Genomic DNA, 18618 nt, shown 5'->3' with positions numbered 1-18618 from the left:
TTATGGAAACGCTTTGTTTGAGATACACATGTGAAAAAAAATTGGTGCTATTGGAGGCCTTCGAACCGACAACAGGAACTGAATTTGATAGCGGGTCTGCCCCCACAGTGCCTAGCATGAGAACAACAAGAGCAGATCAAGTATTCCGAGCCAGGGTTAAGGAATTGAAAGAAAAATTAATTTCACCGAGACATAAAATTCCTAACGCACTCATACTCAGAATAGAGGAAACTATATTGTGGAAAATGACTACTCTGGGGGCTACATGCTCCTTTCAGCATTGAATTACACCTGCAATATCTAGCAAAGAATTGTAAACCGATCTGTCGACCCGTTTAGATATTAGGAGTACAATTAAATACTGGATAGGGCTTGTAGTCGCCTGAGTAGTTGTTTTGCACTATATCATTAGTTGGAAAAATCAATGCTTTCCCTCGTTTTTCAAATTCACTAATCTTTGATCCCTACATATCGAGTATTATCAAATAATGGGTATTGAAAAGGGTGAAATAAAAACAAATTTTTTAAAATCCATTTATTTTGACATTGAAACAATAATAAAATGGATACCCACGTATATAAGTATACATTTGACAGCCATGGGAAAATATCAAACCTAATCTAATCATAGTAAATATAATCCTTTATTGTAAAGTTTAATAACTCTATTAATATAAAAAAAACCCATTGTTGAGTATAAGGAAATGCTGTTTCATGAAATTTAGCTAAATATTGCAGTATCGGTAAACAGTAAATAAAAATGACATGATAAACATACAAAAGGTAATGGTTAAAAGTTCTAGGGAGCATTGAACCATTACCCGGTGAAAAGTAAAAAAAAAACCATAATAAAATTCAGGGATTGTGTACAACGTATGTTAAAAATAACACAATCCTTGACACGCCCTGTAAAGGGAAATTAAATGGCATCGATGTCCACATCGTCCTCCCCTTCGTCTTCGGGTTCTGGTTTCTTCTCTTTGACTTGAGGGGTTGCCTTCAGCTGAATTTGTGCACGGTCGTTATATTCAATTTCCACATCATCGTCGCTCTCCTCTTCACTATCAGAGTCTTCCGTATCGGCCTCTTTCAGCCATTTAATGAACGGAGCCGCCTTGTCGTGGATTTCCTGACTTACCTCCTTTGACACATATTTTTTCGACACCTAATGAAAACAATAGAAATTGACCTTAAGCATGCCATTCTTTAAACTTACATGTGTAATTGTTCAAATAAAGTGGTCACAAGAAAATTGCTTCCCCGATTATTTCTGTTACGCTTTCAGACATGAAAAAAGTTAAAAAAAAAACTTAAGGGAAATTTTTTAAAATTTATATAATTTGAACACTGCACGTTTCCGCATATTTTTGTACATTTTCTTAAGATTATAGTAATACAGTAGAAAAAAGTAGTATATTTATTTTTACAACATAGATATGCAAAAATTCAATTCAAACAACTCGTATTTTTTGCACTTTGCGTCATATCTCAAAGTAACAGAGATAAATAGGGGAGGAAGGGTGTATTTTTGTAAGACCCTGACCTTAATGGTAAGAGAAAAAATCAAGGTTCTAATTATTTTTATTAAACAAACTTAAAATTGTGGATAGTGGAGTAAAGGTAGCTTAAAAATATGTATTATTTCTGAATAATTAACAGAGCCTTGGATTTTCATAAAACCTTTTTCAATCGCCTTGAAATGGCTTATAGAAAATTATAAACTTATATTTGTACCCTAATTATTATTTAATTGTTTAAACAATAAAAAATGGTTTTTCAAAGATTATTTTAAATAAATCAAAAAATTTCAAACCAATTTTAATCAAATTGATACTATAGGGCAAAGGTCGGCAACTGGCGGACCGCGGTCCAGGTCCGGACCACGAAAGGTAAAATATTGGACCGCCAAAAATTTTTTGAAAGTATAAATTACTCAAATAAATTATTTAAAAAATGTTTTTTACGTTTAAGTGCAAATCTTATCATTTTTTTCTACTATTTTACAATTGTGTGTGTGTTTTGACTTCTTAATGGTTAGTAAGCAGATTAAATTTGAGTCCAAATAAAAAATAAGAAATATGAATTTTTTTTCTGGACCTCGTTAAAAATTTTCAAAAGTATTCGGACCCCACCTAAAATTACTTGCCGACCCCTGCTCTAGAAGATACAACGAAATCGTCGATAAATTCNGTTTTTCTTTAAATTTTATTATAAATGTTTTAAATAAAACAAAATGGACCATCTTAAAGTAAAGTTTTCATGCTTCAAAAAATGCTCCTGTAAAGTTGCAATATCATATTTTGAACTAAAGTTATTAAACTTTGAAACATGACCTAAAAAATCAAATTTGTATTTTTTAAAATTATTGAATATTTCGAGCGTTGTATTTTTCAAATTAAAATTTTAAGATTTTTTTTATATCACTCACTATTTTAAATGTTATTTCAGAGTAATCTCTGAAAGTTTTAGATTTTTATCTTAAAAATTAAAAAAATGGAAGATTTCTACAGTTAAGTAACAAACTTTATTTACACACTATTCCTGTAAATATCTTTTTTCGATTTTAAAATCATAACTTGTTAGCTACAACATTCCTCCTTCATTTAAATTTTTGTGGACTTGATTTGATCAAATCGATCAAAAGTTAAAACAAATTTAGTGGATAGCGCGAGGCCGCGCGCTCCTCGATTCTTTCGCGCAAGTGCCAACACTACATTTTCGTACGATTAAAAAAAAAATTCTACTACCTAGTTTTGATTTTAGAAAATAACATATATATACCTTTTTCAAGTAAAATTTCTCGTTCTTTCGATTGGTGCAATTAGTTTTTATTTTTAATTGAATTTATTAAGATATACAATAAATGGAATTTTGCAACTAATTTGTTAAATAATCAAGCGTACACTCTACGGTAAAAAATCATCCGCATGGAATGCTGCGACTGCGCGGCACGGTTCAAGTGCCGTCAGCACGAACGAAAGGTCAAATTGATGAATACCGACTTACATACCGTTCTAGTGAATAATTAGAATGAGACAAAAAAACTGAACATACATTACAAAAGCACTTACTTTGTCGGACCAATCGATGATACACGCTTCCCCAAGTATATCCATATCGTAAAACACCTTCAACAAACCCGGCACTATACTCATCAGCTTGTCACGATGCAGTGCGATGACCTGCTCCAAGCCTCCCATGAGGTAACGTTGAGCCTTCTTATCATTCAGTGTGAAACGCAAAAACAGCATACGGTATGTCTTCACTTCCTTAAGGATGTTGTGATCGAAAAGTAACTCTGCCAGGACGAGCGGAGCTTTCGGTTTGATTTCAAGACGTTCGGCCTCATTCAAAATCTCCTTTTGGGTCTGAACGTTCTCAAGGACGCCGGCATCCCTTTTCGCCTTCACCATATTGTACAAAATGTCCATCCGTTCCTTTTCGGACTTCTCCAGATCGTCGCTGATGGTCATGTTCTTGGCCCCATCAGTCAAGTCAAGCATTCTAGCCCTAACCGCCTCTTCAGATACGTCGACTGCCCATTCCGTCTGATCGTCGTCACTACCTCCCTAAAAGGAAACCGTTAGAGGAACACCGAGGTAATTTTTTTACAAACTTACGTTATCAACCGACTTGTCAGTAACTGACGTATCACCACCGTCGGCGTGATCGTCTTGTTCGCCGTTGGTCTCACCATTGCGTTTGCTACGTTTGGATCGTTTTCCCTCAGTCAGTGAAGAGCCTTGGACTGCAGGATTTAGATTAGGAGGGTTCTTGAGAATGAACGTTACTAGTTTATGGTTGGATTCAAGCAGTCCGTGGTAACCGCAGGCTTTGCAGCCCTGAGAGATGGTGCCCCTTTTTAGGGACACTATTAGATCGGTTTCAGGATTGTCGCATTCAGGGCACAGGACAAATCTACAAAAAAGACAATACGGACTCAATAAATCTCAATGAAAAAAAAAAAAAACTTGAATATACGAGTAAATCCAGAATGTTCCTTTATTGTTTTTTATTACACTTAAATGCATTTATATAGCGCTTGGAATAAAATTAATTAGACAATATTATGTTACGTTACGGATACGAAAAATATATTTTATTTCAACGGGTCTAGAAAAAAAAGAAACGCTGTTCATAACTAATTGTTGCGTTGTCATATATTTCTAAGGACTCAGATTTGACCTCTAGTCCATTGGACCTTTTTGCCTTAACTTTAAGCTAGGAACATCTTATAGAAGTCTGTGAGTCGAATTAAGAGACACTCTGTACACAAATTGTTGCAAGCAAAACAGATCTTACTTGCGAATGAAGCCATCCAGAAGATCCTGCAGCTTGGAGGCGTCATGGGAACCATTAACAATGAAACGTTCATTTTTGAAGTCAAACTGGGTTTGAGCGCCCAACTCGCAGCCAAAGTACTTGGTGGGGTAAGTGGGTGGTCTGCCGAGGGCCTTAGCCACCTCAGCCATATTAACGATGACAGTTTTGATGCCATTACCCTTACCTTCTACTTTGGCCATAAGACGTGGCATTTTGTAGCGATAGAAAACATCGCTGACATTTCTGTTTACGTTGACACTCATGGTGATGGTTGTCAGACGAACTGTTAGGCAAAAAAATGGTGATAGCTTTGAGCTGAGTTGCCTTCACCGCTGCCGGTAATACTTGCTGCTTTATTATTTTGAATGTTGATAGGGTAACCAGTCACGTTTCTCTGAAAGGTTGTAGTTTCCGATGCCTATTAGATGAAAATTTTGTAGTCCTGTAAAGGCTCGCTATTAGGGAAGAGAAATGCTTGTAATTCGACTAGTGTTACCTATAACAGGTGGGCTCACGTCGCTGCGAAGTCATACACCTCGCTGGCTCGGGCCCTAAACTCCCAACTATGCTTTTTGTTAATAATGTCTCTGCAAAACACAAACAGGTTAAAATTATGCATCAACTTTATTATACGGCCACTAATAGCAAAAATTTGTCATCGTCACTTATAAAAATGTTATTTTTCAATTGTGGAAATATGAGTAATTGCTTTTTCTAGGAGAATATTATTAAAATTAAACACACTGTGATAAAAGCATAACAGGCATAAGCATATAAAAAGTAAAATTGGGCGTTGAAGGGACTATTTAAACGAAATTATACAATAAGGATGTCATATCCAATATCTTCCACTAACATTCTGAGTCATACAACTTAGGTTGTACTTGAAAATTTGCCAAAAGTATGACCGAACGAGTAAAACTTTTTATATAGTCCATTATAATAGCTACTTACAATAAATTGTGAACAAAATTAAGTAGAAATATATTGATGTAATAATTTCAAATATATTTTCTTTGAATTGAAATATCAATTACGATTACGTATGAAATTACATAGGTATTTGTTATTGTAAACTCCTAAGAAATAAGTTAGATTTCTTTTTGAAATGTGACAGCAAAATAATATAAATATGTACAAAATAAATTAATTATGTACATATTCCACTCTAAATTAAATGCGAATGATTAGACAAATGACATAATAAAAAATGAACAAAAAATATGTTTCCTCCTGAACAATTTACATATTGGCGGTTATACCAGGGTCTACAATTAACGTTTCGGAAAATCAATATACTGGCATTATTAAAATTTGTACGTTCCTAGAAATATCCTATTCGTCCCTATTTCTCACCTACAGACGTATCCAACAAAAATGACAACATTCATGATGAAAGTATGACGTCATATCATGGCTTCCGTGCGTCTTTCCGCGCTCCGGTTTCATAATTTTTCCTAAATCAGTACATTATTTCAATAGCAAAGGTAACCGCAAGATAAATATGTACATGTCTTTAAAAAGTTGCAATTTTTTTAATTTAAACAAAACCCATTATATTTTTTCGCATTACTCTGCGAAATATCTCACCTCAGTTTTCGCATTTAAATCCGCACAAAAAATATTTTTCTGAAATCTAAAGGATGAAATAATGGAGTCGTCTTTTTCATAAGGAGAGTCAAAGGTTACCGCAATTTAAGGTACTGAATTGATTATCTTAAAAAATGTATAAAATATATGAGAATTGCTAAAACGATGATAAAAATACGAAGTGTTTGCAGACCTATGTTCATGTAACCATTTTTTCTGATTTTTTGTTCAAATAATTTTGTTGGTACATCTTGTGACATCTTGATACATACAAATAGTTTTTCGGAACGACACTGATATTTTTTGAGTTTAATTTATTTATGTAACACTAATAAAACGTTTATTATTCAAAAAGAAAATTAAAACATAACCCATTTTGAAATGATATATTTATACAAATTACATGTAACTAAAACGATTAAATAGCATGATATTTAACCATATTGTATCGGCGTTAACGAGACTAAAAAAATATTAAAAAACACTTACTTGATATGATTTTTTCTTCTATAATAAAAACCACAAATTAATGTCATATTATGGAAAGAGTCTTGCAAACTGCCTGTCGGTTTGACAGTTTAGATTGTTTAGAAACAATGTTTACCCCGACCACTCGGATCACTGCGCAACCATTTGCCTGATTTTGGTAAATCAGCAAAAAATGAAATAAAATAACTTTCCCTCGACAGCCACAGCACAACTTCGCATCGTTTTAATTTTTAACAGCAACAGCAAATTTTAAACTCGACAATATACGTAGATCAAAACTTAAGAAAAACAATTTTTTTTTAATTCTGTAGGAATACGAAAGTTTAAACCACTAAAAATTTTATTTAAAATGGCGAAATTTCATTCTCTAAATTTTCATTTAAAGCTGGTATTGATCTGGCTATTTTAAATTGCTTGGGAGGTATTACTGTGGTCGTGGGCGTAATTTCAGCTTTTTAACTGGGGTGGCAAAGCGTACCGGGGGTTTGGGGGGAATGCCCCTAAGGGTAAGGGGGTCCGATTCTCCCCCTGGGGAAATTTTTAAAAATTAGCATTAAATTGTTCATTAAAGCTATTTTCACTATTAAAAATCCCTTCAGCAAAGACAAAAGACTAGTGTGCGGTTCACCCCACGCAAAGTCGCTCATTTTCGTTTTTTACGCACCTCTTTTACGTCACGCCTCCTACTCTATTTCTATTTAATAATATATAAGTTCCAATAAACCTTTTATTTCTCTGCGCTCAATAAGGCTGATTCAAGAAAGTACCGTGTATAAAATTTTATTTTAAAATTGTTTGTAAATTACTGACTACTAACATTCTGGGGTGACAAAACACTGGGTTGGACAAATTATGATCAATAACCACCGTTTATGTTCATACTGATCGCAGTTTTATTTAGGGTTAGAGCAAGTGCTTCAAAGAGCGAATATTCCCGCAAGTGTGAGACTGCACTAACGGATACTTTAAACTTTTGTGATTCGCGCTCCATGCGGAAACGTTACAATTTTCCCATTAAAATAAAATCAATAAACTTCCGTTAATCAGTCACTGGTTAAAGATTTGCTCTGCCAGTTTCACACAATAAGAACGCAATATATTTTACAAATATATGTTCAATTACCGTTATCGCGCATATCTACACAAGCAATATATTTACACCTAGGTCATATTTTCTCACATTTGTGAACTGATACCTCGAAAAAATGTACTATAATGTATAATACAGTAATGGATTATTTTTTTGCAGGTGGGTTTTCCATAAATATAAATAACGTTATAAAAATCGTCTTACCAAGTGGTACAGGGTCGAGGTTTTCCTCATTAGGTTCAAATTTATTCACTGTTTACCGACACTGCTTTCCGGACGTGTTTAAAAATCATCCAGGATGGTCATCAGATTAATATTGTTCGCCGATGCTGCTATTGAAAAGATCATTTATAATCGTATATATCATCTAATATGTGCTATTTAAAGTGATTAGGTTGTATCCCCTTGGTGCAAATCTGGTTAGTTCCATAATACAGGCTCCGCCAGCGAAGTTTATACATTGATGGTACAGGAGAAGGGCACAAAAATTAAAAGCGCTACATTGAAATTTCGATTCCGTGACATAAAACTGACGTTTCGCCACAGCACCGTTGTGAAAAAATTCAAGTAGTAGTTTTGTCATTGGTTTTGTAACTTCAGAATATTGGGGCAAAAGCATTTTGATATTGTACTAATGTGGCTACAATTTTAAAAACAGTTACACGGAAGTCTTGAGAATATAATAAGCTACTTCCTTCTTTGAGTAAAATTCCATTCACTTATTCAGAATTCGGACCCTGTTACTGTAAACGTTTTGCAATGACCCTCGGTGTGGACTTGTGTATAGTAGGATCATATTCGATGCAAAGTAATAAATCATTGCCTGACAAGGGAACCAATGCAGTACGCTTTTAAGGGTTTTAGAAATTGAATAATTTCTTTATACATTATGAAGGGACGAAGGGATCAGTTCACGTCTGGCACCCTTGTTCCTACAAAAATTCCTTTATTCTCATAAACTATTTATTTTAAATGTAATTTATTATAATTCCACATATGTACTACATTTTACCTCTGTACGCGCCGCTGTTGTTTACTTATTTTTGGGAGGCGCTCTCTAATTGACGAACAAGCTCGCCAGGTTAGTATTTGACGTATAACCGACCACTTCGTACACTCGATGCACCTGGGCGACTACAGCCACTACCAGAACACAGTGCGTATGCAGCGGTATTTCAGACTTTACATTCAATTTCATTTTAAATTTGAATAGTTCATCTTACGCCTCCAAAAAATGATGACACGATTTTTCTTTGATAAAAGACCCGACAACTTTTTGCTCTACTTTGCATCGAATACGACCCTACTATAGTAAGCTTTTTACCGCCGCTAGCTTTTATTATACTGGGTGATGCTTGTTCAGAGATTTAGGCTCAAACCATCTGCACTATTCTTAACATTTATATTTTAGAAAACGATTCGATTTGTCGAAATTAAATATCATGTTTCCAGACGTCATTTCTTCAAAACGGACGAACAAGTTGGGGGTGGTAAAAAAATAATACTGGGTAATTTAATCCAAATACCCTACATCTAAATTTAATTATCAGTTTTGAAAATATTACCAGGAAACAATTTACGGACACAGTAGACCGAGAGCGTGTCACTTGTTTATTTTTATCCTTAATACTTAATAGTTTCCGAGGTACCCTGAAATACCATCGAATTCGACTCACACTGTATATACGCTGTTTTCATAGGACTTTGGGGATTTGTTGTTTATCTTTGAAAGTTGTCTAATCACTGTAATCTGTAATGTCAGATTTTGAAAAGGATTTTTGAGAATTGTAAAAAAATATTTTGAAGGTAGGCATTGCAGTTATATTTTACAATCATCTGTATTTCAGATTTGGAACTATAGGAAGGAGTGGGGGATACATCAAATGGCCATCTTTTTTCACCCAACCATTTGACAGTTTAAATAAATTTGATTAATTTCGGGATTTTGCGGTCCCATATGGGCTAAAATCGATAAGCGAGCATAAACTTATTTTACCAACATACCTTTGTATTTAATATTCGTATATGTTTAGTATTAATACATAATTAAAATATTTATGAGCCTCTCTTGGTTCACGATTAAAGTTCTGTTCAAATCACGCTTTGCAATTAGAAAATGGAAAGCATACTTTTATTAAGTACCACACGAAATAAAATGGAAACAATGCGACATTAATTTTAAAATTCGTTAGGTGAAACTTTATTATAATTCGGAAACATTTTTATTAGCATTTTCACACAACAGACGTACGGAAAACCTTTTTATTTGCCAATATCCAACGGACAATTTCATAGTAGGTACAATATGGAATTACGAAAAAGAAAAATTTATAGTCGCACAAACAAAGAATACGTACTGTAGCAACCATCGTGTAAAGTCGACAGCATGGGCATGGAGGAGGCCTTGTGCCCCTTCGACACCGCTTCCTTGAGGCAGGCTATGTTGAGGACGTTCACCAGCAGCACCAGAACTGTTATCTGGAAGGCTCTCACGGGCCACGTAAGCACCGTTCCTGCACAATCGATAGGGGGGGACAGGCGCGCTAGCGACGCCGCCTCCGTATCGACCGCCCCCAATGCGGATTTTAGCTCCGTAGGTTCAGTTCAGAAGAAAAAAATTGGGCGGATCTCCACCGGCGGACTTGACCTTTCATGTAAACAAAACGGCTGTGATTTCTTTTTCGAAACGTTAGCAAAATTCGTGTGCAAATGTGTCCTAATCTGACTACTATACAGTGGCGTCCGGTAAAAATTAAAGTAGTCACATTTTGATAACAAAGCGTGGGACCCATATCAGTTCTAGGTCCATATATAGAGCTTTCATTTTGCGAAATAAAAAATTAAATTAGGCGTTGCCGATTTTGAGTTCTCGAAAAGGGTTGCATATTTATGAAATATACATACCTACATTTTACAAATATACGTAATATATACAATCTTGAAATAAATAGAGTAGTATATAAAAATAATATTTTCAGTTTCATAATGACACCTGCCAAAATTTTGAAAATATATGTACAGAGTGACCCATTTGAAAGCGGGCCACCCTCATAATATTTTTATTTATGGAGCGATTTTGACGAAATTTTTTTTGAAATGTAGAGGGGGGAAAAGTGTATTTTGGGGCCAAGCCCCGTCCAGTTCTTTTTTAAACTAAGGCCTACTAGATCACATTCAGAGGCTGAAAAATCCAGAATCCATATTAGCGATATTTTTAGAAAAAATCTACGTACGCCACTGGATTCGGCGTCCCCTGAAATGGATCTGTATCAAATTTCATGAAAAAATATTCAACATTAACGATTCTGCAGTTAAATTTCTGTCAAATTGTTTATTATTCATAAAGAAACTTTTTATCTAGTAACCCATGCGATAGACATCATTATACCAAAATACAATGAAACAGACAGAAAAATGAACGAGAAATTAACATATAATTTACAAAAAATACAATAAAATAAAATTAACACACATGAATTAAATTAAATTCTGGAATTTTCAACTAAATCTTCATTTAATTGAATGCATTTATTGTATTGTTTTTGAATGTGTGCGATAACATTAGACAATTGATGTGTTGTAATTTCAGTGCATGCCTATCTTCTTCTTTCGCGCAGTTCTTCTGCATTCATTGGACGAGTGTAGTAAACTTTTTCTTTAATGAACCCCCATAAAAAAAATCTAGGAGAGGCAACATTTACAAAAATATTCATTCAATTAAATGGAGATTTAGTTAAAAAATCCAGAATTTAATTTAATTGCACTGAAATTACAACACATCAATTGTCTAATGTTATGGCACACATTCAAAAACAATACAATAAATGCATTCAATTAAATGAAGATTTAGTTGAAAATTCCAGAATTTAATTTAATTCATGTGTGTTAATTTTATTTTATTGTATTTTTTGTAAATTATATGTTAATTTCTCGTTCATTTTTCTGTCCGTTTCATTGTATTTTGGTATAATGATGTCTATTAAACGTGTTATTAAATATTTGTTGTGATTGATTTATTATCGCATGGGTTACTAGATAAAAAGTTTCTTTATGTATAATAAACAATTTGACAGCAATTTAGCCGCAGAATCGTTAATGTTGAATATTTTTTCATGAAATTTGGTACAGATCCATTTCAGGGGACGCCGAATCCAGTGGCGTACGCAGATTTTTTCTAAAAAAATCGCTAATATGGATTCTGGATTTTTCAGCCTCTGAATGTGATCTAGTAGGCCTTAGTTTAAAAAAGAACTGGACGGCGCTTGGCCCCAAAATACACTTTTCCCCCCCTCTACATTTAAAAAAAAATTTCGTCAAAATCGCTCCATAAATAAAAATGTTATGAGGGTGGCCCGCTTTCAAATGGGTCACTCTGTATGTGGGGCAAAATATTGGTTTTAATAATAACATGAAATCATGCCATGGAGACTTTTCTGTAACACATCGTGCTAAAATTTTATCAAAATATACAGGGTGGTTTCAAGATTAGAATCCAAAACGTAAATCTCTAGGTACCCCTTTGAGACGCGATATTTGCGTTAGAAAGCCATAATGTTATTTTGACCCTCTATATACGCTCCCGAGAGATTAGTAGATAATTACCGGATACCCTGTATATTGTAATACGACCCATTCTCATTCCGAAACGGGGAAAATTATTTTGATTCTGAATGTGTAAATTTAAAACTTTAATTAAAGAAGCCCCAATGAAATAAAACGATTGGATTTGTAATCAATAACTGGGGGATGAATTACGATTTCAAATATTATTCCGACGATTTTTGGAGCTTTAAATGAAAATTGATACTGCCGCCCGCAATACTGGTTGTTTACTGTATCAGTGCAATGACTTATTTAAAAAAAACAGAATGTATATAAAAAAGATGAGGGTTAAAGTTAAAGATTGTGTTAAAATGATGGTAGAGGTCCAAACTTGATTTAAATTTTATCAATTTTTGACCCAGTAAATGGTATAAGAAATTAGTCAAACTATATTAATTCTAGCCCCAATAAATAACTAAGAAAAAAAATTGGAGGCAATAGAATTAGTTCAAAGATATATTTTACATTTAATAATAAATAAACAATAAATTGTTCAAGAAACTCGTATTTGTATCACTTTTATATGTTTTGCAATAATTGAACAATTTGTCAACTTTGAGCTACTAACATAAAAATTAATTGTGATAACAGCAAACCACAAACCATAATATGAAAAACTTACGCCAGGCTAATGTAATTGCTATAATTAACACCTATACATACAGGGTGTCAACGTCTCAAATGTCTTCTTACTCTAATTTATTTTTTTTATATATAAAAACGTTATAATTCTAATATGAATAAAATGTCGTTCGATTACTGCCAGTTTACATTTTTACATATTGCATGCGACGATACAATCGACGAGTTCGTAATAATGGTCACTTATGTATGTATTTCCGCCAAAATAATTTATTCATCAGCCACGTACGTCGGAACATTACATACGCTGAACATAAAATTAGTTCACATAATAAAAATATCCAGTACGACAGCTGCTAGAGACGATTTCTTTATGCGTTTATCTTTAAATATGTCATTTATAGGAGCATTCCAACAAAACCGTTTCATAAACGCATTTTATAACTACTCCATCATAGCGTAAATCAGGAAAACATTTAACCTATTAATTTGATTGACATAGCTCGAAGGAGACATATTTAATGTTCAAACATTTCTTGACCACTTGAAATTTCTAGAAAAACGATGGTTAACCTAATAAAAGTGAAGAACTCAATTGGTTTCGATAGAAAGAGCTTATCACTATGTTTACAAAACACATCTATTTGTGGAATATGAAAAGTAAGAGATGATATGCTAAAAATATACTGTCGAGCATAATTCACGTTTAACTCGATACCAAATAAATATTATTTATTTTTGTGGTGACCAACACCTAGCCCAACGAAAATTTTGATGAAGTACAAGTACATTTTAGAAAAAAATTTATTAAAACTACAGTTAACATTTGCAAATCTTATTGAGCTTCAATTTACAAGAACCTAAAGTGGCCTGATATAATATATACATGAGTAGTGCATTAATAGAAATAAAATGAATGGGTATTTAACAATTCGAAATTAAGGAATATTACATCATTTAAAATATTGGAACTACAAGTTTTTAGATGAGGAAAAAGAATCATAATTGTCTTTTGCAGCATTGTATATGAAAATGCTCTCCCCATACTTTGTATTCAGACATACCTAATTGTCATGATCAATTAACGCAAAATGGATAAAAATAGTTTTTATGCTCGGTACCCAATACGATTAGTGGTATCAAATTCCAAGGTTCGTTACACAACGTGTCCTGTTAATAATGCAAACCTAACATGTAATTTTTTTTCTATAGAACGATAAAATTTCTCACTTTTGCATTCAAATAAAAATATATCTAAATGTTTATACTAGAGAAAAGGATTTTTAGGAAATAATTCCTGTTTTAAGTAAAAGTGGTAAGTATAAAATAAAATATCGAAGAATCGTACATAAAATTTGACATCGAGAAATTATTTTGGCATAACTATTAAACTGGAGGACCTTTTTACATCCTACGAAAACAGTTATGGCAGTTCGAAATAAGACAAAACTATCCTATTCTTAGTATTACAGCATTCACAGTTTCAACCATATGAATTTAAATCATAATTTTTTTTTAATTCTAACATATGTCAATAAGATCAATTTAATTTTAATTTTATAAATTGAAATACTGAAATAAAAGTAAATACATCCAATTCATCATTTTATAGTGTATTGTGCAATTTAAATTTCATCAGATTTAAGTTTGGTATTGCATCGTTAAAAATATATAATAAAATGTGTTTAAATATATTTTTTTTACGTTTTATTCAAGTGTAATTATTTTTATCACACATTTAATTCGACATGTGACGATGACCAATTTTTAAATCCTTATTTCAATCATATGACAAAAGATACAAAAAATGCACTTACCTTTGTGTCTTACTAAAGTCATATAAAATATTAGCGCCCTTTTGGACGGTAACTTTTGGGAAACCAAAAAATTTAGATTCAGCAATGTAATAAAAAAAATCGAATATTCTTATCAACCTCCGCCTACAAAAAAAATACATGTAAATTATATTCATATATTAACAAAAAAAAAACAAATTTAGGAACAACGTAATACCTAATCTGTACATAATTAATAATAATGTAGGCACATTAGCTTTAAAGCTACACGTAAGACATGCTTACCTTACTTTCCCAACATCCGAATTGTTGCACCAATGCACGCAATTATGGAAAATTATAAATTTATAAATGTGAAAGAAAAATACCCTCAAAATTACACTACAAATAAGCGACTTTACGACAATGTTCTAGAACTTAATATAAAACTTCTTTACAAGACTAAGTTCGCCATATGCAGATAAAAACCACACCACGACGACTTCGGAAAATAAAATATCGAATATCGCTCGCAACGTTGCCACAATATGCCGTAAAAAATTTAAATATTTTCTTTTTTCTTAATTCAAATTTAGAAATAGAATTTGGCGTATGAATTACGCAGTATGCTTATACTACAAACTGTTATAAGGTTAATAGGAATTATATAAGGTATTTTTGGCATAATTCTTAATATAAATGTACACTTGACAACTGTGCAAATTTCTTGTTTGTCACAAGACATATGGGCGTTTTCCACCGTCTTAGTTCATCAAATCTTATAAAATCGATTTCGACTTCTGTGTTAGTTACTTTCGTAACTAAATAAATGGTAATGTAAAATGATTTTCTATCTAGTTTCAAATAGAAATAAAAATAAAAAACTAAGGAATAACAAATTTATAAGAAGTTCAGCACTACTGAATATTTAAAACAACATAATATGGGTGAACCGATTCAAAAAATTTACTATGACTAATAGCTATAGAAACGTAAATACATACATATATTATATGTTATTCTTCATAACTGCTTCAATTTATTAACAATAGTAAATTAGAAATCGCAGTATTCACAGTAGTAATTATGGATTAAAATGTGGGAGTAACTTTTAAGTAGTGTTCTTGTAGCGCGTACTAATCACGTGTAACTCAGTCGTAAACGCAAAATACTTTTAGTTTGAACAATCACGTGTAGATGTCACAACTAAATACAGATTTCTTCTGACATATGTTGACGAACTGTCAATCTCGAAATTGTAGTCAGCGCAGCAGCCATAATAGTGCATCGTAAAAAGTGATTGTGTAGCAAAAATAGTGCATTTTCTAGTTTCATCTTTTATGAAAAGATGTGAGTATATTACACGTTTCTTGTAGAACATTTTGTTTTGTGTAAGATAGTGTATTTAGTATAAATTTCTTTGTTTCTATTCCAAAAACATCAAGTGGTTGTGCCGAGATTTACTCATTGTAGGCGATATTAGTCATTTCTATTCTTTCTTGGATAAATATTATTAATTTTTATAGTCAATCTAGCCATTTCTTAGTATTACATGGTTTTGTCCAGTTTTGTTATGGTTTACTGAACAACTAGGTTTACCGAGTCCTAAACGTTACTCACTTAGGTAAACAAAAAAACGAAAATTGTTCATTAGTAAACTTTTTATCTAAAAGTTATGCATCTGATTCTCTGCCTATGTATGAATAACTCTTAATAACATTGATGATGAAGTAACATTTTAAAGGAAACCGCTTGAAATTGTTAATTACCTATGTTCCTTTTCAACTTTTTATAATTTCTTTTAACGGTGGCTGAACACGATTTCGTTAATTATTGCACGGAGAGAATTGAAAATTCTGCTACCGAATTTGTAACAAATTGAAAAGAGAACCTTACAGTTACATGTTGGTCGATTACTTGAAGGTGTAGATTTTAAAAATATATTGTTTTTGGTAACACTTACCTACTTTTACCCAAATAAGAATGTGTGTGTTCTTAGATATGAAATATTTTGAAAAATAACTTGGTAAACTTTGTATATAGTGTTTTTCTAATGTAATCTTGTTTTGAGAATGGAGAATTGTAGTATTTGTAGTTTGTACCAACATTAGTGTCACATTAGCATCCTATTATGTCTCTATATAGGAATTATTATACCCTGGCGTCAAAGGAATTTTGATTTGAAAAGTTAGAACCTATAACTACGCACCATAAATTATCTGGAAGTATAATATTTACTATAATAAAATATAAGCATAAGCCCAAGCAAGTATGAAAGCTGGAATAGGAATATACCTAGGTAATGTACTGTATTTTGAACTAATAAGAAAAATGATTGAAACAGTTAAGTAAATCCTAAAATAAATAGATAATAGATAAGTGAGCAGTAAGAGATAAACTCATCGATATGGAGACTACAGTTTTTTTTTTAGAAATTATGAAATGGGAATAGGTTTTTGAAATTTTTCTGAAGAAAATTTGTAAGATTGATAGCTGGCATTTAAAAATCTAAAGCACTTATTTGGCAACATGAGAAACCAGAAGAATTGTAGGTGATTTACAGTAAGTTACATGAGTATTTTGTTGAATTCAAAATACTATACTATCTGCATATGTCAACGATAGATAATTTATAATTTTTATTTATCTTTCGGTAGTTTGTGTAGGAAACACAACAATAAAAACCAAAGAACAGTATTGTTCCTTTGCCTAGACAACATTATTTGCTATTGTATTTTATTGGTGTTATTTCATGACTAGAAGTAAGTTTAAACCATATTGAAGTAAGTTTAAACCATAAATAAAATTTAACTATATCTGCTGACCTCCTGCACTGTGCCAATTTGAATGTACTTATCAGGATCTCTTAAGATATAGGTACACAGGACAAAAAGGAATGAAATCATCTACGAGGTAATTATTACTGCATCATTGCGATTGTGATCTTTTTCGTAACTTTTGCTATAATAAGTACCTACCTAAATGCAATTATAACAAAATATGAGGCAATATTGTCATTGCCCGCGACTCCTCGCTGATCAATAAAAAGGGATATCAAGCCGACATATCGGATACCCCCGGTACGTCGCGTGGCAATAAAAATAAAAAAACCATAAGAACGCCAGCATTTCCCCTATTACCTTGATTTCGGACGGGCGCATGCGCGTCGTCGCGACGCAGTGAATCAACTGCGGTCGCTCGGGCGCCAGTAGACGTCTGTGTATATCGTTAGAAAGGCACACCCGAAAATGTAACTTATTAGTAGTGTCGGTTTTCCTTATTAGCGGTTTATTTAAAAAAATATCGTACTGAGAAATTTCGCGTGCTTTAAGATGTATGTGTTGCATTTTGATGTATAAAAATATTTTAGTTACTGTTCATGATCCCGGAATTTTTGCTTGGTAAAGATTTGAATATTATGTGTACAGGGACCTGTGAAGATCTTAAGAAAACAGGGGTTCTATATTTCTTAATCTTAATCTAATAACGAATGGATAAATTGAACCATTAAGGAAATTCTATATATTTATGCTTTTATTAATACTACGCAATGTAACCAATTGGTGACATTTCTACGTAATTGTTAAAAGAATCTAAAGTCCCCAGTAAAAAAAAAATATTTACAATTGTAAAGATTCATACTATGACTTCTCTTCATATGTGTTTTTTAACTTAAATAAGTAGTTGTTTTATTGATTTTTTTCTCGATAATAAACGTAGTAGAACAGTTTTTCATTATTTTATTATTACACAACATATTACTACTATGTATAAAAATAAGATAACTATTTATAGCTACTTTATATGGTAGTTTCAAGATACTTTCAGTATTGCCTTTCTATAACTTTTCTTTTTATATCGGTTGGTAAATTGGGAGGTCATGCATCAAGATATTGTCATTTATTGTACCTAGACTAGACTATTGCAGTTTCTGAAGAAAGTAACATTTGTAATAACTATAGACTTTAAACTATGTTGGTTCTTAGATTTCAAATCTTTCCATAAGATACTTTGGAGTCGGAATTTTTACCAAACACAATATCTTGTTTAACGGAAACTAAAATTGTCGATCAATAAATTCTATTTTATCTAATTTTATAGTACAATTTTCTTTTGTAGTGATTTAACCTTTGATGTAATTAAAAAAGTCATTAACAAAAAGAGACA

General features: G+C 32.4%; 2 protein-coding genes across 11 annotated transcripts in view; one reads left to right on the top strand and one right to left on the bottom strand.

Annotated features, from left to right (window-relative positions):
- Nucleotides 1–520: 520 nt before the first annotated feature.
- LOC108906471 (eukaryotic translation initiation factor 5) lies at nucleotides 521–14969 on the bottom strand. Its single transcript, XM_018709738.2, has 7 exons — nucleotides 14758–14969; nucleotides 14494–14616; nucleotides 4820–4910; nucleotides 4303–4765; nucleotides 3621–3918; nucleotides 3072–3569; nucleotides 521–1165 (listed from the first exon to the last, which is right to left on the bottom strand). Exons 4-7 carry the CDS (start codon nucleotides 4584–4586, stop codon nucleotides 920–922), a joined length of 1326 nt encoding a protein of 441 aa, XP_018565254.1. The 5' UTR covers nucleotides 4587–4765; nucleotides 4820–4910; nucleotides 14494–14616; nucleotides 14758–14969; the 3' UTR covers nucleotides 521–919.
- Nucleotides 14970–15706: 737 nt separating this feature from the next.
- Nucleotides 15707–18618, top strand: part of LOC108906464 (kinesin light chain) — a 31351-nt gene continuing 28439 nt past the window's right edge. For 8 of the 10 annotated variants that reach the window (XM_018709730.1, XM_018709729.2, XM_018709724.2 and 5 more), the window contains exon 1: nucleotides 15707–15801. The gene's annotated coding sequence lies outside the window, so the exon portion shown is untranslated. Of the gene's footprint in view, nucleotides 15802–17704; nucleotides 17853–18618 lie in introns of those variants that run through there. The other 2 variants (XM_018709723.2, XM_018709722.2) reach the window with 2 other exon arrangements.

This window comes from Anoplophora glabripennis, unplaced genomic scaffold, assembly GCF_000390285.2.
Source record: "Anoplophora glabripennis isolate ALB-LARVAE unplaced genomic scaffold, Agla_2.0 scaffold47, whole genome shotgun sequence".
Taxonomy (NCBI): Eukaryota; Metazoa; Arthropoda; class Insecta; order Coleoptera; family Cerambycidae; genus Anoplophora; species Anoplophora glabripennis.
This window is presented reverse-complemented; position numbering and strand designations above follow the sequence as displayed.

Bases quoted from the DNA above. Each gene is read 5' to 3' on its own strand.
- LOC108906471 (XM_018709738.2), bottom strand. From the start codon at position 4,586: ATGAGTGTCAACGTAAACAGAAATGTCAGCGATGTTTTCTATCGCTAC. The intron at 3,919-4,302 runs GTAAGATCTGTT...TCTTTTTTGTAG, and splicing joins CTGGATGGCTTCATTCGCAA to ATTTGTCCTGTGCCCTGAAT. The intron at 1,166-3,071 runs GTAAGTGCTTTT...TGTTTTCATTAG, and splicing joins TCATCGATTGGTCCGACAAA to GTGTCGAAAAAATATGTGTC.